Genomic DNA, 24,590 nt, shown 5'->3' on the forward strand with positions numbered 1-24,590 from the left:
TGTTGGCTGTATACACTTCGCTTAGGCTATCTTTCCAATTAGCAAAGAAAGAAAAGAGAGGAGGCCGGGGGAGAAGAGCTCCTCTAGAATAAAATGTGACATAGATAGTGGAGACGGGTATATCCATAAAAATGACAATACTTAATATAAGAAAAATTTCAGAGGTTATTAGAAAATTGAAAACAGCCAAGAAGAAATCTCATCCCAAACTCCGGATGATCAATCCACCCCGGAGATATAACGTTTGTGTATGTACCTATAAAAACAAAGTCCAACCAATTTCTTTCATTGTAGATAAATCTTTACACCATGAACGATTCGCCGCAGCCGCATTGGTCCTCTGCCACCACAGCCATAGTCAGCAAGCTATATATATATATTCGTGTCGAAATTTTGGGACGAAAAGAGACCTAAGTCACTTACTTATATTTGGATTTTTGAATACAAACCGGCTGGCTAGGCTGTCCTCTTGCCAGTCCATTTCAGTGCCAATTATGCTGAACAAGGCCTTGCTGTCAATCAAGATCTTGACTCCGTCTTGCTCCACCACCTCATCAAATGGCGCGGGTTTATCCACGTATTCTAGATGGTAAGATAACCCTGAGCATCCCCTATTCTTCACGCCAACGCGAACCAACTTAGGATCGGGCTGTTCGGTTAGTTGGCGAAAGATGTAAAAATAGCTTCAGGAGTGATGTGCATTGCCGTCTTCCCGGGCTTTCAGTTTGCTAACCCGTCGTGTTTTTTTGGGTGTTAGGGATTGTGCGGATGTTGGGGGGGTGGTGGTTGCGGTTGCGGAGGGGGTTGCGGAGACGGAAGGGGAGGGAGAGGAGGGAGCTATCAGCTTAGAAACCTGAGCCTCAACTTCTGGGTAACTGGTAGCGTTTGACTTGTTGATGGATTCAACGCTCTCAGGTTGCTGTGGTTGTGGATGTGGGCGATTAGTTGATCCCGATTGCCATTTGCCGAGCATTGAATTTTTATCGACAACGATTGAGGCTTCGGATACGCTGTCTGAATTACGAGCGGGGGGCGGGAGAGACTCTAGAAGAGAGTAAGGTTGATAGGCGGTTGCGGTCTGTAATTTGCGCTTCGAGGAATGGTTGGATGAGCCGTATGATGAGAATGATCGGAGGCTAAGAGGACATGCCGCTCGTCGAGGCAGCTTGGTGGTCACTGATCGGAGGAGACCAGATGATGTCACCGTTGGGTGAAGAGCAGAACAGAACGACATGGTCAAGAGAAGATAAATCGACAATAGTCTATATATATGGCATACACAACCCAAGGAGGGTGGTGCGTTGAAAGAGCAAGGGAAGATGGTCAATGATAGGAATCATCCAGGGACGAAGGGTTTTGGGATGACAAAAACCATGGCAGCAGTCGGTTGAATGCGGTCCGGGGGTGGGTGACTAATCACAGTAACACCAATTTCCGCCAATCAGCTGCCTCGGGTTTCAACGCATTGTCCTGCGTTCGTGAGTATCCTATCAGTACGGTATAGAGGGCTACCGCCGATAACTTCTCAGGATCTCGTGTGGCTGTTTCATACTATGGTTTCCCTATGCAGCAGTAGCCAGCAGTGGTCGCTTGAATATAAATAATCTCTTTTATTTGGATTAAAGCACAGACGCAGTTGATTTCTCTGCGTGCCGAGGTCTAAGATACTGATCCACGGGGCAAACAGTTGGGCGCACTAGTAACCGCGCGGCTAACACTGACTAAGCGGTATGTTGGGGAGGTAAAAGCCACAAGCGGCTGAACGCGATCCATGTGTAAAAATGCCCTATCAATCATGCTTATTGTATTCTGGTCGCGGGACAATGAATACCCTTGAATGTCTATGTCTTACTGACACACCCACTGCTAATAGACCTTGAAACTGCGCGACCGTCGGGCGTCGTCTTCCCCATAATCATGGAATCCTCCCCGCTAACCCAACAATCCAGACCAGACACCTTCCAGCCCAAGATCGTCAAGCTTTACGAGACCCTATTCCTTGTATGTTGCAACTATTTCAAACCGCTATAGCCAATATATATCCACCGGCCTTCTTCTAATAAATGATTTAGAACGCTGAGGATGCAGAGCCGTCGGAAGGATTCTGGAGAGAATTCTTTCTTCTCCCTCCGCAGAGGGTTCGATTGAGTCAGATACTGGACGTTATCAGTCCTGATGACATCTTGCAAATTCATGTATGTGCCTGTTTGTCTATTCGCATGCATAGTTAGGTAGTTGTCTAGAATCTGACTAATATGATCTGTAGTTTCACACTCAACAGCTGTTCTCCAAGGCCATAAAAGAGGCTGCTGCTGGGGAATCCCCATCAAATATTTATGCGCTAGAGGTTAGCACGACTGCATTCTCAATTTCCCGCCCAAAAAGACTTACTGAGAGCTTTGAAAACAGACCTTGACAACTTTCTTAGGTGGCGTCTTAACTAAGAAGTACACCAACCCGAGTTCTGATATCATCACCGTCCTTGCTGGCATTGACGAAGTCGACCATGTTATCGCAAACTTTGTCGCGGCCCTGGACGGGATCATACGAAACGGAACCAGCTGTATGGTACTCTATACGAAATGTTTTAAAGGAATATGCTTTCTTTATTATTATAGTAGCTAATTAGCTCTTATCAAAATAGTTGAAATACGTCTCAAAGCTGTTGAGGCTGCAATATCAATGACTAGCGGAGGCTACAAAACAAGTCTTATATCTTATTTCATGCATCGGGATATTTTCCCTGCCCTGATGAAGGTTGGACGATATCTTCTCCTACATTCACGAAACCAAAAACCAATTTATACTGATTGCAGATCAAATTATAGTTTATCCATGATTCAAACATCCGCACTCAAATCTTTGAGCCGTTTGTACTCCTGGGGCTTCTATCAAACTACAACAAATTCGAATTCCAGAACCCTTACCAGCTACGACTTGATGACTTTGTAAACGAATCTACGATTCAGAAAATTGTCGGTGGAACTGGCGTAACATGCACTGCATTGCGCAACGGATATGTTGCCGTTCAGGATGATCTTCCTGAGGGCTGGAATTTGAGCTCAACTTTAGCCTTCTTTGGCCTTGGGGCGTTAGCTCCTGGTCGCAGAGCTAAGACACCATTGACTCCAGAAGAGGCTAAAGCACGATTTGGAGCTCTGTAGGTGGATTCCTTCTTTGTCCCCCCTTCAATATGTGCAGCGGAGAACAGTGGTTTCTGACAAAACCAAAGTCCCTCTCCCGAAGCGACCATATTACTTGCCATTTACGATTTCATCAACGCGAATAAGCTGTTTGGCTTCATTTTTGTCTCATACATGCCAAGAGAAGCGCTCTGAAGAAACCCCCCTTTTCAAGTTTCCTCTCATTTACATCATATTTACTACAACATGCATATCGATCGACCAGGGCAACACTCTATGCAGAGACCAATCTGTTCTCACTTTCGCATACTCGTGGAAGAAGTCCCCTGCAATGTAAACAGATCTGTAGCGAGAAGATGAAGCGCCCTGTACGACTTTGTCGCCAGCGAGCACCGTATCTCCCTTTGATACAGGAAGACAGAATCCTTGCGACTGTTGTCTTCGATATCATGATTGATGCTATCAACCACAACCTCCGCAGGGAACTTGACGTCGACTTGTATTGGTGCGTACCTCGATTATTATGCCACAGGTGACACAGACATACACTAACGGACTAAATTGAACAGTCATACAATCTCCATCCTCCTCCGCCTCCTCACCTACGTCTCCTCAACCCAAACACGCCTTGCATACCACTGGTCCGAGCTCTGGCGGACCCTACTCACTCTCACCCGTTTCCTAACAACCTACTCCACGAGTCTCACCTCAAACCCTCAAATCCACAGCCTCGCTACCTCCCTCATCGACCTAATCGCCTTCTGCATATCCGCTGGCGACACGTTCCTCCCAGACCCAGCGTCGTACGATGATCTGTTCTACAAAGTCGTTGAGACAGGACCCATACTCACCCGCTTTAAGGATATTTACGAACGCTCCTTCTCCTCCGCACCAACAATACCGTCAACGTCCAACAAACCCGCAAACGCACAAGTCATAACCGCTGCCCCGGCCACCGCTGCTACTGACTCTGCCACGCACTCCATAGACACCCTCATCAGTGTCGCCTCGCATTTCCATTCCCTCCTCTTTCTCGCAGATAAATCCAAGAATACAACACCAACAGCAGCTTCCACCACCCCAACGCCAGCCGCTGAAATCCTAGCCATTGGCAGGAAGAAAAACCTCAGCCCGCGCGAAGTTCACCAGATCATCAAGCAAGGGTATGAGACTCTGAGCATCCGGTCTCAGGAAGGGCTTAACCTTTGGGCGAAGTGGAGGGAGGCGGATTGGAAGGTGAAGTTAAAGCGGATCGCGCGCTGCGCAGTCGATGATGCTAGGTTGGTGATTGTATCGAAGGCAGAGCGGGTGCCGGTTCTTGTCGATACGAGCGGAGGAGGAGGAGGAGGGGGAGGAGGTGGTGGTGGTGATAAGTTAGTGAAGGAGTAAGGAGGAACTAGGGGACCTTCTCGGGGTTCCCTGTTGTATTCCGGTAGGGTTTTAATGGTTCGTTCGTGCGCACATGTGTGGCGCGGTGTCCTTTCTTTTCGTATTTAACGTTTTAGGATTTAAAGATTTTTGCTCTTCTCTTGACATTATGATATTAATTTAGCGTTGTTGTGTAGCCGGCTACATAGTCAAGTTGTTGCGCTGTACATCCCACCCGCACGCTCCCCATCTCATCCCATGGGTTTTATTTTGCCTGGGTTCGATGGGATAGGAAATTTCTATTTTTCTTTCTTTCTTTCTTTTCGGGGGTAGTTTTAAACTGGCCTAGGCCCCGTCATACCTATATAGATCTATACTCATCGCCCTTTTAGATTATCGCCATGGAAAAACATTATCCATTCTCACAAAATAGGAATTCGAGAGTGGAGAAGAAAATATATACATGTCTCCTCTATTAGTTGTCAAAGAAATGGAACGTCCTGAAATTTTCCATAACTCGATCTAGCAGCTATATATATATATATATATAACGTATAAACCTAAGAGCGCCGATAAAAAGTAGAGGCAAAAGGAAAAAAAAAAAAAAAAAAAAGATTAAAAAAAAGAGAAAAGATTACAAACCGTTAAGGTGCATAGCAAGAGACAATACAAACGAAGAATCGGGTCAAGAGAAAGTGTAAAAAGCGTGCTTATACCGCCCGAAAATGATCGTATGCGTCAGGTGTGGAAAAGAGTGGCGGAAATCTCGGGAAACAAATGTAAAAGATAACCACCCAATATCATCCCATCCATGCCGTGACTTCATAGGAAAGAAAGGAGTATATTTCAGAAATGTATGAAAGGCCTGCCTGGGTGAACAACGATGGAGGCTGCGTAGCCCTTGCTTTCCTCCCTCGACACAATTTTGCAGAATATTCAAAGTGTACATCTTTAAGTTGTCCTATATCATTTCATCTTTGCAAAACGCGTATAAAAGATGCTACCGTATCACCAGTTTCAACACAAGATATTTGTGTGTCCATTCCCTCATTGTCAGAGGGCCATCGAAACCTGTCGATTCTAAAATAGGCGGGATGTTGCGGTTCCGGGGGCATCCGGGTTTGAAACTCCCTTTGCCTTGTCGACATATTCGTTGCCGGGGATCTTATATTTGCTTGCAAAAAGTTTTTCAGAGTTCCTACTCAGCCAGATTGCAAGCTTAGACAGTTCCTCACGCAGACGGTTGGTAGATTCTTGGCCAAGATTCGTCTGCGCGAGAAGTTCTGGCAACGAGGCTGTGAACGAAAGGGGGATGTTGTCAGCGCTGGTTTGCATAATAGGTAGAATAGCTAGAGCAGAATACAAGTAGGGGACGTAGGGCTAGCTTAGCCCCTTTTGGATAAATCTCACCAAATAATCTAGCTAGGTGTTCAGCGCCATATATATCGCATGGTCCCTTGTCGACGAACCCTTCGGCCCCGGATTCCCATTTCCGTTGTAGGATGTGATATTGCTCTCTTTCAAAACTGTATAATAGCAGCCGGCCAAGGCATTTATCAAAATACTCTCTAATGCCAGACAAAACTTCTTCCAGCACGTCCACTTGAGCCTGGGAAGTTCTTTTGGTTTTCTCCTCCTCAAAGTATGTATCGAGGATTTTGTTGACAGAGACTTTTGCGGGAAGTGGTACCAATTGCATGTTCTTTGTGATGTTTTCCCAGTCATCTACGAGGAGTGCTTTGAGGTTATCAGGCATCACTATCCTTACGGATGGGCGTGCGTTGAAATGCTCCTCCTGTGGCAAATCACAAGTCAACACGTCATACAAGGCGATATGGCGATTCAAGTCAAAAACAAAAACAACCAATACAAAAATGATTATGATACGTGATTTTCAGAGAAATCGGAACACAATATGTACTAGGTAGCATCAAAAATAAACTTGGTTACATACCTTTTCAATTTCAGCATCTCTTGATCGCTTCGTGCCTTTGGCAGGAGCGGATGAATGCCTCTCTTCGCTGTTTCGATTGGAGCTCATGTCAGAACTACGACGTTTTTTCGCCGATGACTTGTTAGATCGTTGACGAAGAGAAGCTTCCACATCACGACGGAGCGTAGCGGCAAGTTCTCTGTTCTCTTCAGTCGCTTTGCGTAGGCGATCTTGTAGAACCCAGTCATCCCACCTGTAACATATCCGTCAGCTTTGCGTCCAGAAAGAAAGGAAAATCCAGCCAAAGAGACCACGTCATCTCGAAAACTAAGATAGGCAAATGTACATACGTATTTTTCCAGCCTTTGTAATGAACCCGATACTCGTAGGGGCTCTTTCTGTCGTCTGGATCGGTCAATCTGACCTCAAGGATCTTCGCCTCGTACAGAATCTCATGGTGAAAGCAGAAGACTTTCTCATCCTTATGATAAATGGGGTGATTTGCTGGCGGCATGACAGCAGGACAGCAGGGGAAAGTATGTCCAGTCTTATTCACTGGTTTTGCAGCGTTAAGAACCTCTCTGCTCTGTTGGTACCTTCAGCCCGACTAGGGGAGAGCGAACTGGTGCAAGCAGCAAGTTTGAAGATCCGAAGACACTCGCGAAAGCAAGAGAAACTACTGCCACAAAGCACAAGCAAAAGCAACAGATATTACTGCAACGTACGAAAGAAGCTCAGCTAGCAAAACTGATGCTTTTATCGAAACAGGGTGGAAGAAATCCCGTACAGGATGTCAAGCACTCGATGACGAGCACCACGCAGCACTAGGTCCTCCTAAAAAGAAAATTCCAAATGTTCGTATGGGTGGTATAACGATTGCCGTGCAGAGAGGAATCGAAGGAACAGCAGACGAGGTGTGCTGTGATGTATGGAAGTCACCGACGAGGACAGATCCTGCGCCTTGCTGGCCCCTTGAATCTTTTCACAATCACGCGCCGGTATTACCCTGTATCAGGCGTTACCATCCTGTAACTTTGCGCTTAAAACGCGTTGATGACTCTGAGCTTATGTCAGCTGCAGAGCAAAATCAACCTCAGCTCTACTTCGGCGCGAAGATGGAGACAACAAACACGAAAATTCAAAGGCAATTCTCGGCTTATTCCCTCTGTGAGATCTGAATACTTGTTGCAACCTCCGCATTTCTGGGCTTTAAATTTGTACGGGTTTGTGGTGTTCTATTGCCGGTTTCAAGTGCACCTGGGCACTTTTTGTACTGAGTTGTATTGCTGTGACTGCTTCAAGTTGGAAGCAAAATCTGGCTGGTTGAATCCCAGTTCTTTTTTTCATTGTTGTCGCCAGTCATCCATCATGGCCCCTTCCGAAGTGTCAATATTGGCAAATTTCCTTCTCTCCCCATCTCCGCTGCCTACTATCATCTCTTTGGAAAAGTTCACGGAGTTATTCCCCAAACGCCTCCGGTCCCACCCACAAGTAAGGGTCCTATATCGAGAATTGCAACACATTCGTTCTCAGGACCTTGATCTTGTCAGGGAGAATATTGACAAAGAGATATGGAGAGGTGAGAGACAAAGAGAAGCGCTCCGAAATGCAAAAAGAGCCACTGGGGTAAGTGGAATGGACAAACACGATAAACTAGAAACAGAGATGGACATCCAGCTTTTCGGCCCAGGAGAGCCTACCATTTCCCCCGGGGATATGCACACCTTGGCTTCCCTTCTACCAGAGATGGGAAATGCTTGCTCCTCGATGGAACGGGAAATTGAAGCCGCAGATGCCGAAGCTGCACGTATTTTTGCGGACCTTGCATCTACCGTAGGGGAATTAAGCGATCTGCGATATGGAAAATTCAACAAGCCTGCTGGCGTTGCCACCAACGCTGTTGAAGATGCGATCGCGGGTTTGAAAGAGCTTGAAAATGCCTGCAGCCCCTCTGGTAGGACTTGATCAACTTTTACCCCCGTTTAACTTGTTCGTTTGGATCCCTCAAAAGAAACCCTCTCGGCCGCGAATATATTGGTACAAGCTACTCACTGGGCCTTTGCAAAACATGGGCTACCCGTTTCCCATTAGGAATGCTACCGGTCATCCTCTAAGGGAATCTAGGATGGCATCAATCCGATGTTCAGCCATGGCTAACGAGTGCAACCACCTCCCAAACATGGCACTTTTCACGACTTTCAAGATGATGGGATTGGGTCGGGCTCTAATATATTTGAAAGTACACCGTACTAAAAAGGCCATGGGTAGCACGGAATATAGTTACAAGCGACAATTAAACTCTAGCAAGCAACCTGACAGGTCAATGCTAAAAATTACAAAACGCCTGGAACTCCCTGCTGAGAAAATGAAAAATGAAATCATCGAAACTTCTTAGTCCTACTCGTTAATCATCCAAAGACTCCTGGGATGCCCAAAGCCTTGCCACACCCATCTAAACGAAAAACTTCACCGATACATGTTTTGCGGCTTTTCCCATTCTGTTCGAGGAAGCTCCCTTTACTCCGATAGCAAAGAATTTGTGTGGTGGTGAGAGACATTTGTCAGGTCGAAGATATTCTGACGTCCTAGAAGCTCTCCATCTTGTCGTCTTTATCTACGGATATTCGACTCTTCCATCATCAATCTTCTCGATGCAACGATATGGCAGTCAGCCACCCTAGCTCGGCTAGCAGAGCGCCACCAACAAGCCTCAGGATCTCACCTTCAAGATCCTGAATACGAACACTCGTTGTCTCCAACACTGGGCGGCCGACTTCGTCGAATCGATACTGCTTTATAGGTGCTCGTTGTTTCCAGTTCACCGTCTCATTCCCACGACCGCGGGGCAGTGGAGGAAATCTAGAGTAGCCGGATTTGTTCCGGTCATCGCCCTCGTGCTTGAGCTCCTCGTAGCTGGGCCAAGGGGCAAAACTATGAACGCTGGGGTAGCCTCTTCGAGGTGCCCAAATAGTCTCCCTGGCGAGAACTAAAGCCAGCCCATCTGGTAGCTTCTTTCCTCCAAGTACTGGTCCCACCTGGACCTGCTCGCGCCATCCTTTTTCGATCGCTTGTCTTGCCATAGCTTGGCGGAAAATACGTCCACGTTCCTCTTCCATCCATGCGAGTCTATGGGAGATCCATGCCCCGAAGGTTCTTGGCGTGAAGGGGGATTTCGGGGCAACGTACACCATCATATCTCGGACCCTCGCCCAAGCTTCAAATTCTCGTGTTTCGTTTGACAACCATGTGTGAGACGCCGTATGGCTCATGGTCGTCGTTGTCGTCCGTCGTCTGCGATCCGGCGATAATGTGGGGGAGATTTCTATTGATAGGAAGGAGGGCTGGTATCAATGGGGTTTTGGTTTGAACGCTTCCCAGATTTATTCCTGGGATATGGGAACTACCTTTCCATTTTCATTAATTAGCTTCCGCAACACAGTTATAATGCCTTTGTGGCGTGCTCCCTTTTACCTTGAAGCTGGCCTGTTCCAGGACACACAAGAGCCGTGGCTCAGAGATTGAAAGTTAGCGTGGAGGAGGGGGATTTTATCAGCTTTATAGAAACCCTGGATCACCAATCCGAAGATTTCAGCCTCCTGGTTGAATGTTCTTTGCCAGTTCGATGAATGAACGCCCAACGCCCACATCTCTCCCGGTGATAGGAGAACGTTCAAGACACTTCAAAAATCGAATTCATTGAATGAGTCTAGCCTTAGAAGTCTCGCAGGGTAGCTGTTAAACATATATTTCAGGATCTGTTTGCCCTTCTTCTGGTCAGCCAGCTTCTGCTGTCTTGGAATACTTCTTACAGTTCACACAGCAAGTTTGCGTCTTAACATTCTCTTTTCTGGCCTGCTGCTACCTGTAAGAAAAAGCAAATAATCCACTCCAATTTCCAACAAATATAGTATAAAGAAAGAAAGAAGCGCTGAACAAGGGCTGTTGAACTATTGACTTGAAACCCTCTATTAAATGAGTAAGAGTTGATATGGATTCTCAGAGTAAACTCAAATTTTGAAGCATGAAGTCTTACAGATTTAAACCCGTTCAGACCAAGGTACGTTTACCTGTTGTCTTTTCCTATGAAGCATGTGCATTTCATATGGCAGCTGGAATATACTGCACTGCTCTCTGAGCAGAAGGAAATGTGAGGGTAGGCAAATATCATTATCTGTTCTTTTTATACGTTTCTATTTTTATACGGTGGGTATGTCAGGGCTCCACCAAACCATTGATGTAATTGTATTGTATATCCAATGTAATGCACCTGTCCCTTCCCCTATATTTTGTAGTTGTTTTATTATTTTATTTTTTTGGGGTAATATTTGTGAAGGTAGCTGAAACATTACTCTCACAAACCTTAAATGGGATTCAAATACGCATACCATATCTGCTAATACAAATAGAAATCCACACAATCTTAGATAATCTAATTACTAAAGCTATTTTTCAATCCTTTTTTTCGTTCTCACCGGTATCACCTCCAACTGTAGTGCTTTAACGTGTGTATAGGTGTTCTTTACAAGTTGTAGCTGGGGTGTTACAAAAAGCTAAGTTGGTTCTCAAACAGTGGAGCCGTAAAAATCGACGTCATAGACCAACGGCTGCGTGCAAAAACGCCCCGAAAAACTGCCGACGAACAACAGAGGAATTCGCGGGATACCAGCGGCAGGCATATTAAGCTAACCCACTTCCCTCTTTCTAAAACCGAGGTCTCCATACTTAATCAATTGCGCGCCATGCCAACAGTCCGCCTTCATCCGCCATGCGAACGTGGCGCGTCGTCAGAAGAAGAAAACCCCCTTCCGCAACTCCTCCAAACTCCCTCCGGACTCGCAATGCTAGAACTGCAAGGTACGATAAACCTGCCAGACCCACCTACAGTCAAAGACTCGCATACCCTTGACGCGGATCTTGAGTCCAGCGGACTCGCCACTTCACGGACACAGTATCAGACACCCATTGGCCGCCTGATATTCCCGGATTACAATGACTCTACAGATAATGATCCAAGCGATCACTCCTGGATGAAGCGTGTCTATCTATACGTCGGCCGGCACCAACGGCTAACGGGCGAGGTAAAAAAACTTCCAAGGCCTTTGGCGGCTATTCAACGCGTTGATGAGATGGATCCCGAGAACGGTGCGGGAGGGATGAAGAAGCTGAAACAGAAAGCAAAAGTACGGGCGGAGGAGATGTTGGAGGACGAGGGGACGGAGGATGAGGAATGTGACAGCTGTGATGAATTGGAGATTGTCGATATTATCAGATACAAGATTATATTCTCCTCACGGCCCGAGCCAGTTTCTTCGGATGTGTGAGTTGGGGGCGTATTGTAATAAATAGGTTGGTTTAGTCGTGGATTGGCGATAATTACGATTAACTACTACGATGATCAAGTTACTTAATGGCGACCTTTCCAAAATGTTTGTATGTTATGTATATTCCACCTATCTATCCCTATCTCCATGATATATATTGTTCCTTTCAGATTCCCTATTCCTAATCCACTCTAGGGATAACAATCAATCTCCACAACCAAGTTAATGCAAGCCTAGAATGGGAACTGATCATTCATTCTCACCGCTCTTTCTTACCAAAGGAAAAGGTCTCTGTTGGCCGTATATCGAATGGCAAAGACATCCGAAAAATGAGCCACCGACAAAAAGCACTCCAAGTCTGCTGCATGGCCAGAAGAAACGCCACTTCTAACTATTTTTGTTCTTAAGCGCAAAGTTTGACTTTTCGTGGTAACTCGGCCATCAAACCCGGAGCATGTATGACCACGCACAATCCCAGGACAATTTCTCTTTCAGAATCTTCAAAACACCGTCGCGCAGCGGCTTTGCCGGCCTGAGACTCCCGATATATCCACAGGAACCCATTATTCAGTCCATGAACGCGTTGCTTGCCTGCATCGGGCATGTGCGTTTATTCCTCCCGAATCATATGAATTCTCAACGCATATCGTATTCTCTCCGGTTCTATTGATTTCATTCCGCCATCAGACCATCGAAAACGGCCGCCGTTTGAAACCGCGTATAAATAAGGCTGGCTTCTTCCCGCTGAAGTTCTATACTTACTCTGCCATTTGCCATTTTCATCTCAACCGTGCTGCAATATCGCTATCAAACTTGCCCCTTGGCCACCCCTTCAAATATGGGATCCTCCTTGTGTTTCGATAGCACAGCCGCGACGTCCGAGAATGGCGAAATTATGCCCTCCGTGTTGGGTCCGGAGTACTACGGCTTCGACCATATCACTTGGTACGTGGGGAATGCGAAACAGGCAGCGTCATATCTCATCACGCGCCTGGGCTTTAACCCAGTGGCATATCGCGGCCCAGAGACAGGATCTCGCGCCTTGGTCTCGTATGTCATCGCAAACAGCGGTGCCACTTTCGTTATGACCTCTCCGGTTTGTGGGAAATTGGCCACGGATGAAATAAGTAAATTTCAGATATCCGTCAGGGAGCAAGCCCTGCTGGATGAAATTCACAACCATTTGGAAAAACACGGGGATGGGGTAAAGGATGTTGCTTTTCGGGTAAATGCAGACGTTAAAGCTAAGTGGGAGAGAGCTGTGGCTAATGGCGCCGTTTCTGTGGTGAACCCTACCATAATCGGCGGCGACGAGCCTGGGAGCGGGCAAATAGAGATGGCCACAATCAAGTCGTTTGGAGACACGACACATACCCTCATCAACAGGGACCATTATAAGGGATGCTTCTTGCCTGGATACGTGCGAGTGGAACAAGGGGACTCGATCAACGAGCTTCTGCCTCCGATTGACTTCATCGAAATCGACCACTGTGTCGGGAACCAGCCGTGGAACGGCCTGGACATGGCAGTGAAATTGTATGAAAACCCCAACTTTGATCATGGATGCTACCCCTATTCGATGAGATTTCCATAGAATGAGCAAAGGGCAGACACCAATTAACATGGCCATAAACATAGCTACGAAGACTGTCTTAATTTCCACCGTTACTGGAGTGTCGATGACAAGTCCCTGTGCTCCGGATATTCCTCCATGCGCTCCATTGTTGTCGCGTCGCCCAATGAGGTCATAAAAATGCCCCTAAACGAGCCAGCAGTGGGCAAGAAGAAGTCCCAAATCGAAGAGTAAGAAAGAGGACCCAATATCCGTTCTCCCGCGGACCATATATATATATATATATATATGTATGTATGTATATTAATATACGTCATCACGCAGATTCGTCGACTACTACAACGGCTCAGGAGTGCAACATATCGCCTTCCGCACGAACGACATCATCACCGCCATAACCAATCTCCGCAAAAGGGGCGTCGAGTTCCTTTCTGTGCCCGCGGCGTACTATGACGTTATACGCGCCCGTCTCGCTGCCATGAATGCCGGTAACACAGGGGTCCATGGCGATAAAAAAGGAAACCTAGTCATCAACGAAAGCATAGACACATTGCAGGCGCTGAACATCTTGATAGATTTCGACGAGCAAGGGTACCTGCTCCAGATATTCACGAAACATGTGCTGGACCGGCCGACGGTGTTTTTCGAGGTGATTCAGCGGAATAACTTCGATGGGTTTGGCGCGGGGAATTTCAAAAGTTTGTTTGAGGCGTTTGAGAGGGAGCAGGCAGCGCGGGGAAATCTTTGAGTCAATATGGTTATATTTGCACCTCCGCTTTGTTTCCTTTTTGGGTTGGGAGACATCTGGCTATGGTGTGAGATGGAACTACCAGGTAGGGAATAGGAAGGAACAATAGTAGTTTATTGCTACTAATAAAAACGAAAACAAAAACAAAAGAGAGAAAGAAAGCAAGAAAAAGAAAAAGACAAAAAGGAAAAGTGAAAAGAAGAAAAGAGGAGTAGAGAGAAGAGATGAGAAGAAAGAGAATAATAGAATAGAATAGAAAAGCGGCTAATCTAGAGACAGGATTTTCTCCTTCCTAGCACCACTCCCCTCTTCGCATCTCATTTATAATGTTTTCCCCACTTGGATTCTAGCTTTGCCGTTGAGTGCAACACCTTTCTCCGCATTCTTATGCAGGGTACTTGAATGCTTAATTAAACGTGGCCACTGCTGAAGAGCGCAGGGAAGCAGAAATACAAAAGCAGAAGAAAAAAAGCAAAAAGAAGCATACAATAATACAGTTTTGGAAAGGTTTGTTTATGAAAATGGCATATTATTCATATCATAGGACAGAAAGTAGGGAAATACAAGCATGGTGTCACATTTAACGACAGCCAAGGGTTCGAATTTGAAAACATAAGAAAAGCAAATAATAAAAGCAAAAAATTTATATCATTACCGAAGAAGTAAGACGGAGGGAATGAAGGAGGAGAGCATATGATGACATACAAACTACTGAGAGGAAAGAAAAAGAAACTTGATCAGCTAAGTAACGATTGGGTCGGGATATTCAGTTTGGGAACATATCCGGCATACCCACTTCCGCAATTCTATGTGGCGGAAAAGAAAGAATAAGAGAAACTTGGTCTTGCATAAAACCAAAGAAGAACTCACAATCGTTGGAGGGGAGGGATGAAAAGGAATATTACAAGAAAATAGAAGGAGGAGGACAAGACGACAACCGCAAAAAGCACAATTGGTTGTTCAAAAGAGATGACGAAGAAAAGAGTTTTACGTTGAAACAAAATTCGTACTTTGTATATGCCAGTTGGCTTCATGCGTTGCTAATTCTTGTGGCGGCGACGTTGCGATGGAGTCAGGTATTGGTCACGTATCTATGAACGTATATATTTAAATTGATGTGAATGGATGCAAAATGATGTTCTGTGGATGTGCAAAGAGGGTAAAACGAGAAGCTGAGTATAATGCAAGTGGTGTATGCGTTATGCATGGAAGGGGCGGGAAAGGATGAGATGATCGAATTTCGTTCCCGTACTACATATATTAACCAAGGGCCTTTCGTAGATCGACCCATTTCTGCTTAAGGCTCTCATGCTCTTCGGACATCTACAATGATCAAAGTGGATGGCTGATTAGTAGGAACGAACACACAAGGAAGAATAAATTTTAGGAAGGTAGTGGTAGAGATGTATTTCTTACCTCGGCCCACTTCAACTTTGTATCAACAAGATCTTTCTCCATCTCGGCCATTTGCTCCTCCATCGACCTATTCTCGTTCTGCACCTCGATGTTTCGCTTCATGATCCGCTCCATTTCCGTCCGCAACTTGTCTTCTAGCTCGGCAGGTTGTCGGTCAATAACAATCTTCAGCTCCTCGACTTCAACCTTGTAACTTTCATTTGCATCTCGTAGCTCCTCATTCTCCACTTTGAGGCGGACTAGTTCTGACGCAAGCTGCACATGCTCCGTGTCTGACTTCTCCGCGCGCTCCTCAAGCAAGCGGATGCGAGCGGCTTGCGTTGCGACAGTGTGCCTTAACCCTTCCAACTCTGCTGCCTGTTCCTGTTCCACGCGGACTTTCTCTTCCCATTCTGCAGTATACGTTTTGATCATGTCATCCGAAAGCTTGACAAGGCACGCATCTTGGACCATGAGATCAGCACGATAGACTTCTTTGTCAGAGGAACCAGAGCTGCCGAAGAAGCCAGACTCGAGAATCGAGCTTGCAGATGGCTGTTGGTCGATATAGACATCAAATAACTTTTCTTTGAGGAAATTAGTTAACGACGCCATATCGTTCATCCCTAGCAATGCTTCGGTATTGCGCTGCATGATTGCGACAGCGAACCTGAGGATTGTCGGCTCTAGCCCTTCCTCGAATATCAAATCGTAAATGCGGAGGACAAGTTGAAGCGGGAATCGGTATGCAAACAAGGTGAGAAACCACTGCGTTGCATAGAGTTGGGGTGTAACTCCACGTCGACGCAGATGACAAGCCAAGGCAGGCTCAAGATCCTCCAGCAAGCGCTCGAACTGGTACAGGCGCATGTGAAGTCCAGGCATATCTTGGATGAACATGTCTCGTAGGCGGTATTTGTTCATTAACTTAACCAGAAGGGTAAATGCTTCCCCTTCATCCATCTAATTTTATTTTTATCCAAGTTAGGTTGATTGTACGATAGTAAAATTGTGCATCGTTCAAGTGAAAGGCAGTGAAGTGAAAACTTACATTGAATAACAGAGGCATAACAATAAAGTTCATCCCCTGGGCATAGCCCACGCCTTCATCATACAACGCGTAGGCTTTGCAGAGTCCAAATAACCCATCCTGGTTGCGCTGCGACAAAAAATATTTTGAATAACTGGTCCTTGATCCCAGGTCCCGCCTGATAGCTTTCTCCAGTTTCTGAAGAGCGATGGCGTCCTCCTTTGCTTTTTTCTTTCGAGCTGCCTCCAGACTTGCTTGTGCTTTTATTACGGGATCTGGGTCTTTTTCTGGTACCAAAGGGGGAGAGACAACACCATTGCTTGAGTTAACTGTGGGACTCGAGCGATCAGAATCTACTGAGGACCGGGAAGAGGACAACGATTCCTTCTCTTTATCCTTCGGAACTCCGTTACTTTGGCCGTTGAGAGTTATGGCAGAACTGATGCTCCAGTAGCGATCACGATCCTTCTCCGTGCCCCTCGCTAACAATTCTCGGTATACATCCTCCAATTCCGGATTTCTACTGTCTGCAAGAACTTGCCAAATAACCCCACGGATCGTTTGTGGAATACCTCTCTTGATAGCAGCATTCAACTCCTCCGCATTGGATCCCTTAAGAGCCTCCGGTCCAACGTTGACAACATGTTGCCACAGTTCCCAATCGACAGGAGCTGAGGCATCAGTTGCGGAGGATGATATACCAGAGACAGTGCCGGGCGCTAGGTTTGGATTGACAGTTGGAGGCAGACCTGGTGATGTTGCCACAGGAGATGGTGCAGGTGGAACAGCAAGTCCAGTTTCGCTCTTCTCAGATTCGCTTTTTGGGCTTCCAATGGTGCTAGCACGGCCCTCATCATGGGCAGAGGTAATACTGGCTGCCTCATCGGCAACACCTTCGTTCCGCATTCTCAGCAATTTGAACTGGTCTCTCAAGCTGTTCCGTCTCCTTGAATCGAAGCTGGCGGAATCCCCATCACTACCTTCTTGTAACCTGGCCAGCAATTCAGGATTGCTGCCCACTGTCGATATCGAGGCCGCGGTATTTCTCCGGCTATTCCCCGATCCAGAGGAAGGTTTTATATCTTTGCCGCCAGAGCTAGCCCGCGAAAGCCAGGCAAACGGACTAGTAAGTTTCCGCGAGGTTTGTGGGGGATTCGCTAATTGGGTTGTTGGTGATTGATGTTTGGTTGCTGGAGGGGGTCCCCACGGTACAGAGGGAAGGGAAGCGGAGAAGCCCTGGAGGCGCCCAGTTTGTTTGGCGGATTCTCTTGAGGGAAGGGGAGGAGGGCCACTTGACGAGTCGGGGGATGTCTGCTGCGATTTCTCATCCCCATTCCCTTCCTTCGGAGCAGCCAAGTTGATTTCATCAAGAGATGTTGTGGAGAGACGGTGAGCAGCTAATAGGGGCGATTTTGAGGGTTTGTTTTTCTTCGGGGTATCATCTCCCACGGGAGATACTGGTGACAACGTATCATCATGGCCACTCTGCTTCCGTTCAGGTATGGGCAAGGGAGGATGGACTGTGGCTCGGGGGGTGGTCAGAGATCCGTTCGAAGGTCGACGGTCGGTTAGAGAACGGGTAGCGCTTTGGGGAAGTGGGGATTCAGGACGTGGTGCAGTATCCTGTGCGTCTTCGAAGGCATCCTAGGAGAAGAATACAATAAGCAATCCATTTTATTTTAATTTTATTTCATTTCACTTTTAGCTTCTTATCTAGCAGCATTATTTCTAAGCAACTGAGGGGGGTTGTAACCCACAGCTTCATAGTCCGTATTCTCCGCGCTGCTGGATACCATGGCTGGTCGTGTGCATGTAGTAAAGTTCGTCGTTCACAATATCCCTTGCTGAGCGTGGTAACTATGTGGGCTTTGGAGGAGAGGAGGTAGCGTCCATAGACAATTTGGCCAGATTGGATAAATCCTTAGCACTTCGGATAGTAAGATTGACTAGACTAAGTCCAATGGACGATAGAGTAAGGGTGGAAAAGGCGAACGATATACGTTCAGGCCTGGCCGCGAAAAATATTAGCCTTCAGCTACTATTTATTTACTAAATTTGCACTGGAGGCTATTTTTCAAGGCATGGCGTTTCAACAACCAAATCGATCGGTCAATCAGTCAAGACTGAAGCGAAAACCAGAAAGAAGAAGAAGAAAAGAAAAGGACGAAGATCGCCAGGGACAGACAGGGCCTTGGATTGACACGGTTAGACTCTGTGGCGAGGCGTTGATGTTGGTTGTTGGTGGACGACGACGGCGGTGTGTTTGGAGAAAAAGAAAAGAACCCTCGAGTTGACTCGCCTCGACTTGCTACAGACCGGCGAAACCATCCATTGTCATGACTGACGGCGGGAGAGTGACGACCAGGAAGGGATCTTGAAACATCTGCAATTAAAGACGAGCTAAGAGGTCTAGTGTCTTATCCGCCACCGTTTTTGAGTCCCATCATGCTTTAGAGGCTGGGAGTTTGAAACAGCAACCTGCAGGCTGCCTAACTATGGAAATACATATGCTGATTCTCTGCGTCTGCGTTAGTTACGGCGCCCTGAGTTTGGCAAATTCTCCTAGTATATAACCAATGGCTCTTGCGGGGGGGATTGTAGTGGTTGTATATTAATCCGACCTGCATGCTGCAATTTACCAATTCGGGGATTATACATCAGCTTCGTCCTCGAAACCTCAACCGCGAAGATCTCTTAGATGTTGGTTTTGTTATTGTCATATCATAACAACTTGAAGTCACTGACATGTCTGAAGTCCCCCTCCTCAGTGGCCAAATCGCTAACCGCCTCTTCATGCGTGTGTGATTACTTGCCAACAGTTGGACATCAAATGCATTTGTTTTTGGCTTTGTTGCCGTTCTCTTTGTCCGTAAGGTCGAACAATTCTCCAGTTTAAGAGAAAAACAAGGATGTGTAACAATCTAGGTGCTCCAGAGCCGTTTATTGGTTTCCATACGATTTGGCGACCTGGTATCTACCAATTCCTCGCACATAGAGGTCGTCTTTTTAATCCAAGCCATGTACTGCTGGTTTACAACAATCCAAATTCCAATGCCGCCGTGTATTTCATGCTGTGGAAATCTAGTTGTCTACGTGCTTTGGAATATCGTGAAACATCGCCGCCCTTACAGGTTCAGTGAGGCCTCCAAATCTAGCCACCTCCCTTGCCTCAGTGGATCAAGCCTTTTCAACTCACATACCCATCCAGAGATCCGTTGCTTCATTTCCGTTGACATAACCCCTTTGACGCGACAAATAACCACCCCACAGCTGATTAGAGCCTGATAAATCCACTTGCAGTCTTCCTCTCCGTCCAACATCTCAGTAATAGCCTCAACCTCGTTCTCCAGGTATTCTAACCGTTCAATATCCGTAAGATTCGGCGCCATTGTCCCCGAAGCCAGCGCAGGGTCAAAAGTGCACATCAAATTCTGGTGATAGAACCACAACGACTGGTCATATGGGTCGATTAAAGCCCGATGGATCAATTTCAGCTCTAAATACCCCTCAGGAATGAAGGATGTTCTCTCGTTAGCAATTAACAATTGATCCAGTCTAGTGGACAAACTCGGTTTATCAACCAGCAGACGGACTTACCACTGTCGAGCATCTTCTTCCTTTCCTCATCACTAGCAGACTGTTCGTCTAACAGCCGCAAAATAAGTTGCGTTCGATTATGCCAAGCAGAGAAGTTGGATAGATTGGTACCAATCATCTTGGTTGTGTAGTCAAGCTCAGCCTTCGCCATGCTTGCAGGTGTCCATGCGTCCTCGCTATGAGCTTCTTTTTCGTCATCCTTGGAAGCTAACTCTTCGAGTGCCGATACAACTTGTCGACGGTAACCCCAGCCGTGGAAGTTCCTGCTATCCAGGCTGAGCAATTTGCCCACAAGCGCAAGCTCCTCCTGCCAGAAACTTCGGGAGATAGAAGTCGGAAGTAGAAGAGTAGTTTGCTCTAGATCCCAGAGGCGGTGATTCCATATCCAATAGCACTTGGGATATCCCCGGAGAAGGGGGAACAGAAATTGGAGATCGGCTTTGATGATGTTTTTAATTTGACCATCGCCACCTCCCTCTCCAGAAGACGTAGCTTTGGAGAATTGGTGCTGTAATATTAGGCGCCGCGTATTCCATATTGTATAATACTCTGGATTCTTAGTGAGCAGTTCTGAAGTTTTGTTCAATGCTTCCGTGCTGAAATCGTGTTCTGCTCTCTAGTTGCCGTTCTCGGCAAGTTTAGTTTGTCAAGTACATGTACATGTAGTCTGCAGTCTCTACAAAAGAGTGAGCATTTACCTGCGAATTCACGATGCTGACAAGTTCATTATATGTCTGTATTTTCTGGGATTCTTTCTGCCATGCCGCCTCCGTCCTTTGCATGGAAGCGTCATATCGTGGAACTCCGTGCTAGTCAAAATACATATGGGCGTTAGCTGGCACATTCGGTATGACGAAATTAGGCAAACCTACGCTTGCCATAGGAAATATTTAATTAGTATTCGGTATATTGTATATATAACTATACCTGCAGTCGAGGACAGAGAAGGCGTAAGGTCTGGATCCATGTAATAGCGAATTGCGGGAAAGCAAAAGGCAATCTTATCAGCTAATTGTAACCTGTTATCAGCACGTGACAGCGGCTCCATAGGTAACGACTTCCAGCTTCCACCTCAACCTCAAAACAAACAAAAACACGAAAAACTCCAGGAACCTAACAAGCGGGAAACAAGCAGCTACAATGGAGGGCGAGGCGGGAGATGCCAGTCCTGGAGACGAGACCGTTGAAATGGCATTGCCTGGGTGGCAGCTCAATCAACCTCAATCTGCACTCAGTGACACCTTTCTATAAGACACAGCATCCAGCTACAGCAATACATCGCATTATCTTTAATGCTATACCTGATTCCTCTCTTTGTCGTTTTTATTACCTTTGTACTCAACCACCTCTCGTTGCATTTTCAATTTTAGCACTTGATGGTGGATCCCTCGTTTCCCCCCTGCCAGGGCGGCAGCAATGCTCTCAAGGTCCCAGTCGCTTGAAGAGTTAAGACAGAGCAGGAATGGTTATAGTCTCTCCTTAATTCACTTCCATGACTCTTCTGTTGAACAATCAATCTCTGGACCTGACTTCGCAGTGTCCCCAGAAGCCCGATCTTCGGATTCGGCTACTCCCGCTTCCTCTCAGTTCGATTCGGACTTTTCTCCTTCCTCCACTCTAAACTCAATTACCAGTCCCGGATCCAGCCGCAATACCACCAGCCCCTCAAGCGATAACTTCTTTATTCAAGGGAGGAAACCGGCTGCTGTCGCGGTAGATCACGGCCCGATACCTTCTAGCCTACTCAATGCACCTAATACAAGGCGGAGCTTGATCAGAAGTCCGTCACCAGTCTCCTGTAAGAGACTCTTGACTTCAGATCGATTTATCCCAGTTCGTGAGCCGTATGCTACAGATGTGCCTGCATTCCGCCTAAGTAAAAATCCATGCCTGCTTTCTCCCGGGGAAAAACTGCTCCGGCGACGAGACCCTAGGACAGACCCCTTTGCACCATACCAGGCAAGGAGTCGCTTGGGTCTCTCTAGGTCAGGCCGATCACCGGACCGTAGAGACACTCCTCATCATCTACCACGACATGTTAGTGATACCTCAGTTTACGCGAGGAATAACAGGCCAGCTAGTCGCGGAAGCCATCGACAGATCAGCGCGGGCGCCGTTTGGAACGTGGGAGGAGCTTCTGCCGCAACGGGGAGTGCGCCCATAGGTGTTCACGATGGCCACGGGGGACTCATTTCAACTGGAACAAATGCGCCAATGTATATTGCCAACTTTCTGAACAGGGATACGCATGCCCAACATCTCAAATGTCATGAATCTCGTCTTGCAACCGCTTTGGATATCGATCAGGCAACTAAAGTACTGAATTTTGGCCGTGCTTCGTTGTTTGCGGATCCGAGAAATATCACAGAAGTTTCCCAACGCGGGAAGTATTCTCCATATGTTTGGAGACAAAGCAGTTGGGTGAGAACCGATAGCAGTACTTGTGAGTATTAGGTGTATCCATTTCCACAGTACCCTGCCGGTATTTCTGGCGCTCTCCCTTCGTCTTCTTCTTCGTCCTCTACGCTTCACTCTCCATTATTCGAAAGACCTAAATCTTCTATCCAAAGAGATGTATCCTAGCTGACTCAACTAAACCAATAGTACAAGTGAAAAGCGCAACTAAGCCAGCCCGATCCGCAGTTCCATCGACGCCTTTCCGAGTTCTCGATGCACCTCTTCTGCGTGATGATTTCTACTGTTCTACGCTTGCGTATTCTTATACTGCTCGCATGTTGGCCGTTGGGCTGAATAGCCGCGTGTACCTGTGGTCAGAGCTCCTCGGTGTGCAATATCCTCCTTTAGCGCCCCACCTTGCTTCAAACTATGTGACTTCTCTTTCCTTTTCTTCACCCCAAGGGGGTAATAGCATTTTAGCTGTTGGTCGACATGGCGGTCAAGTTTCCCTTTGGAGTACTTTCGAGACCGATGTTCGCTTTGAGTTGTACCAACCTAATTCGGTTTCCTGCGTCTCTTTTAAACAAGCCACCACCAAAAGGCGTTCAGTCCGATTTCAAGGATCGATTGTTGATACTGAGGATTTGGTTGTTGGAGACGATGCGGGAAACGTGTTTTATTATTCTGTAGAATGGCCGGATCCGAAATCAAGAGAACGACATGGGTGGAATGGGGCGACAACGTTGATCGCAAAGATTTCTGCACATACCCAGCAAATATGCGGCCTGGTTTGGTCGCCCGATGGTAAATACCTCGCTACGGGAGGCAATGATAACGCGTGCCTCTTGTTTGACATCCAGGATATTCTTGGCAAGGATGATACGAGTGGACAACTTAACTCCTCAGAGCAGACGACAAATCCACCAACATTGCCCCAAGACCGTGGTGGCCTTTCTCGTTTCCCATACCATCCTAATTTGAATCGGATTTTCGACTGGGGTCGGATTAATCAGGTTGCCATATCTCAAACACTGAGCAGTGAGTCTTCATCTGGATTTGCGCAGGATCCTGCCTCAAGGCAAACAGGAAATTTAGGATCTAGGCAGCATCAGACTATTTTTATACCAGCCAACCGACAGAGGCACAAATTTCAGCACTCTGCTGCGGTGAAGGCAATCGCTTTTGCGCCTTGGCAGCCATCGCTTTTAGCCACTGGGGGTGGCTCAAATGATCGATGCATCCATTTCTTCCATACAGGCTCAGGCGCTTGTCTGGCTACGATCAACGTCCATGCTCAGGTGACAAGTCTCATTTGGAGTAAGACACGGCGTGAGATTGCAGCAACGTTTGGATATGCGCAACCGGAACATCCGTTCCGTGTGGCTGTTTTTGCATGGCCCAGTTGCCAGGAAGTTGTAGCTATCCCCTGGAACCCAATTTCTGATAGTGGACCCGGGAGTACCGACTCTGACAATTCATTCGATTGCGGCCGTGCCTTGTGGGCGATCAGCTACCCCGGAGGTCCCAATGATATAGCACACACAGGTGGGGAGGAGCGTGTGCCATCAACATCATCGTCCATCTCTACAGTTGTAGCGGCACCGCCAAACCCCGCAATGGGAACTAATTCCAATCGATCTATTTCCCCCGAGTCATCCATAAATAGTACTACAAAACCCCGGGTCGCGTATCGGGAAGGGGGTACATGGTGGTCCCGTACTGCGGAGGAAGGATGCATCATAGTCGCCTCTAGCGATGAATGCGTCAAATTCCATGAGGTGTGGAGTGGGCCGCGGAAGAGTACGGCTGGAGCCACTGGCCAGTTGGGTGGGAGTGCTATCTTGGAAAGTTTGGAAGGGATTGAACGGGAAGGGAGCGAGGTTATTAGATAATTTCCCAATACATTTTGGGTCGTGTCTAAGCCCTATCAATTCTCTCACTTTTTCTTACTTACAGACCTAGGATTTGAACATTTCTTAGGTCGGCTCTGTTTGGCAAGCCTAGCCTGTTCTAAGCTTCAGCGTTCTCTCGTGGCCTATTTTTTTCGACATTATTAGTTTCGTTTCTTTGAACCTAAGCTATAGC

The 24,590-nt window shown here is 46.9% G+C and overlaps 7 protein-coding genes across 7 annotated transcripts; 3 read left to right on the top strand and 4 right to left on the bottom strand.

Moving 5' to 3' along the window:
- Positions 1-302: 302 nt before the first annotated feature.
- HCBG_03526 (iron-sulfur assembly protein 1) lies at positions 303-973 on the bottom strand (the record flags this gene model as incomplete). The annotated part of the gene is made up of 3 exons (XM_045430575.1): positions 303-340; positions 424-637; positions 854-973. 3 exons carry the CDS (start codon positions 971-973, stop codon positions 303-305), a joined length of 372 nt encoding a protein of 123 aa, XP_045288718.1.
- An 829-nt stretch (positions 974-1,802) lies between these two features.
- HCBG_03527 (uncharacterized protein) lies at positions 1,803-4,532 on the top strand (the record flags this gene model as incomplete). Its single annotated transcript, XM_045430576.1, has 8 exons — positions 1,803-2,001; positions 2,073-2,195; positions 2,267-2,347; positions 2,410-2,563; positions 2,645-2,757; positions 2,829-3,160; positions 3,409-3,648; positions 3,713-4,532. The coding sequence occupies 8 exons, from the start codon at positions 1,918-1,920 to the stop codon at positions 4,530-4,532; spliced, it is 1,947 nt and encodes a 648-aa protein (XP_045288719.1).
- A 1,059-nt stretch (positions 4,533-5,591) lies between these two features.
- Positions 5,592-6,958, bottom strand: HCBG_03528 (histone acetylase complex subunit; the record flags this gene model as incomplete). The annotated part of the gene is made up of 4 exons (XM_045430577.1): positions 5,592-5,806; positions 5,922-6,306; positions 6,466-6,697; positions 6,795-6,958. The coding sequence occupies 4 exons, from the start codon at positions 6,956-6,958 to the stop codon at positions 5,592-5,594; spliced, it is 996 nt and encodes a 331-aa protein (XP_045288720.1).
- Positions 6,959-12,282: 5,324 nt separating this feature from the next.
- HCBG_03529 (4-hydroxyphenylpyruvate dioxygenase) lies at positions 12,283-14,145 on the top strand (the record flags this gene model as incomplete). Its single annotated transcript, XM_045430578.1, has 3 exons — positions 12,283-13,301; positions 13,404-13,568; positions 13,663-14,145. The coding sequence occupies 3 exons, from the start codon at positions 12,604-12,606 to the stop codon at positions 14,084-14,086; spliced, it is 1,287 nt and encodes a 428-aa protein (XP_045288721.1).
- A 1,201-nt stretch (positions 14,146-15,346) lies between these two features.
- HCBG_03530 (GTPase-activating protein GYP5) lies at positions 15,347-18,307 on the bottom strand (the record flags this gene model as incomplete). Its single annotated transcript, XM_045430579.1, has 4 exons — positions 15,347-15,409; positions 15,503-16,444; positions 16,533-18,155; positions 18,269-18,307. The coding sequence occupies 4 exons, from the start codon at positions 18,305-18,307 to the stop codon at positions 15,347-15,349; spliced, it is 2,667 nt and encodes an 888-aa protein (XP_045288722.1).
- Positions 18,308-19,557: 1,250 nt separating this feature from the next.
- HCBG_03531 (prenyltransferase alpha subunit repeat protein) lies at positions 19,558-20,890 on the bottom strand (the record flags this gene model as incomplete). Its single annotated transcript, XM_045430580.1, has 4 exons — positions 19,558-19,679; positions 19,712-20,007; positions 20,109-20,724; positions 20,807-20,890. The coding sequence occupies 4 exons, from the start codon at positions 20,888-20,890 to the stop codon at positions 19,593-19,595; spliced, it is 1,083 nt and encodes a 360-aa protein (XP_045288723.1).
- A 358-nt stretch (positions 20,891-21,248) lies between these two features.
- HCBG_03532 (WD domain-containing protein) lies at positions 21,249-24,397 on the top strand (the record flags this gene model as incomplete). Its single annotated transcript, XM_045430581.1, has 3 exons — positions 21,249-21,342; positions 21,655-22,551; positions 22,713-24,397. 3 exons carry the CDS (start codon positions 21,249-21,251, stop codon positions 24,395-24,397), a joined length of 2,676 nt encoding a protein of 891 aa, XP_045288724.1.
- Positions 24,398-24,590: the final 193 nt, after the last annotated feature.

This window comes from Histoplasma capsulatum (assembly GCF_000150115.1).
Source record: "Histoplasma capsulatum G186AR genomic scaffold supercont2.4, whole genome shotgun sequence".
Lineage (NCBI taxonomy): Eukaryota > Fungi > Ascomycota > Eurotiomycetes > Onygenales > Ajellomycetaceae > Histoplasma > Histoplasma capsulatum.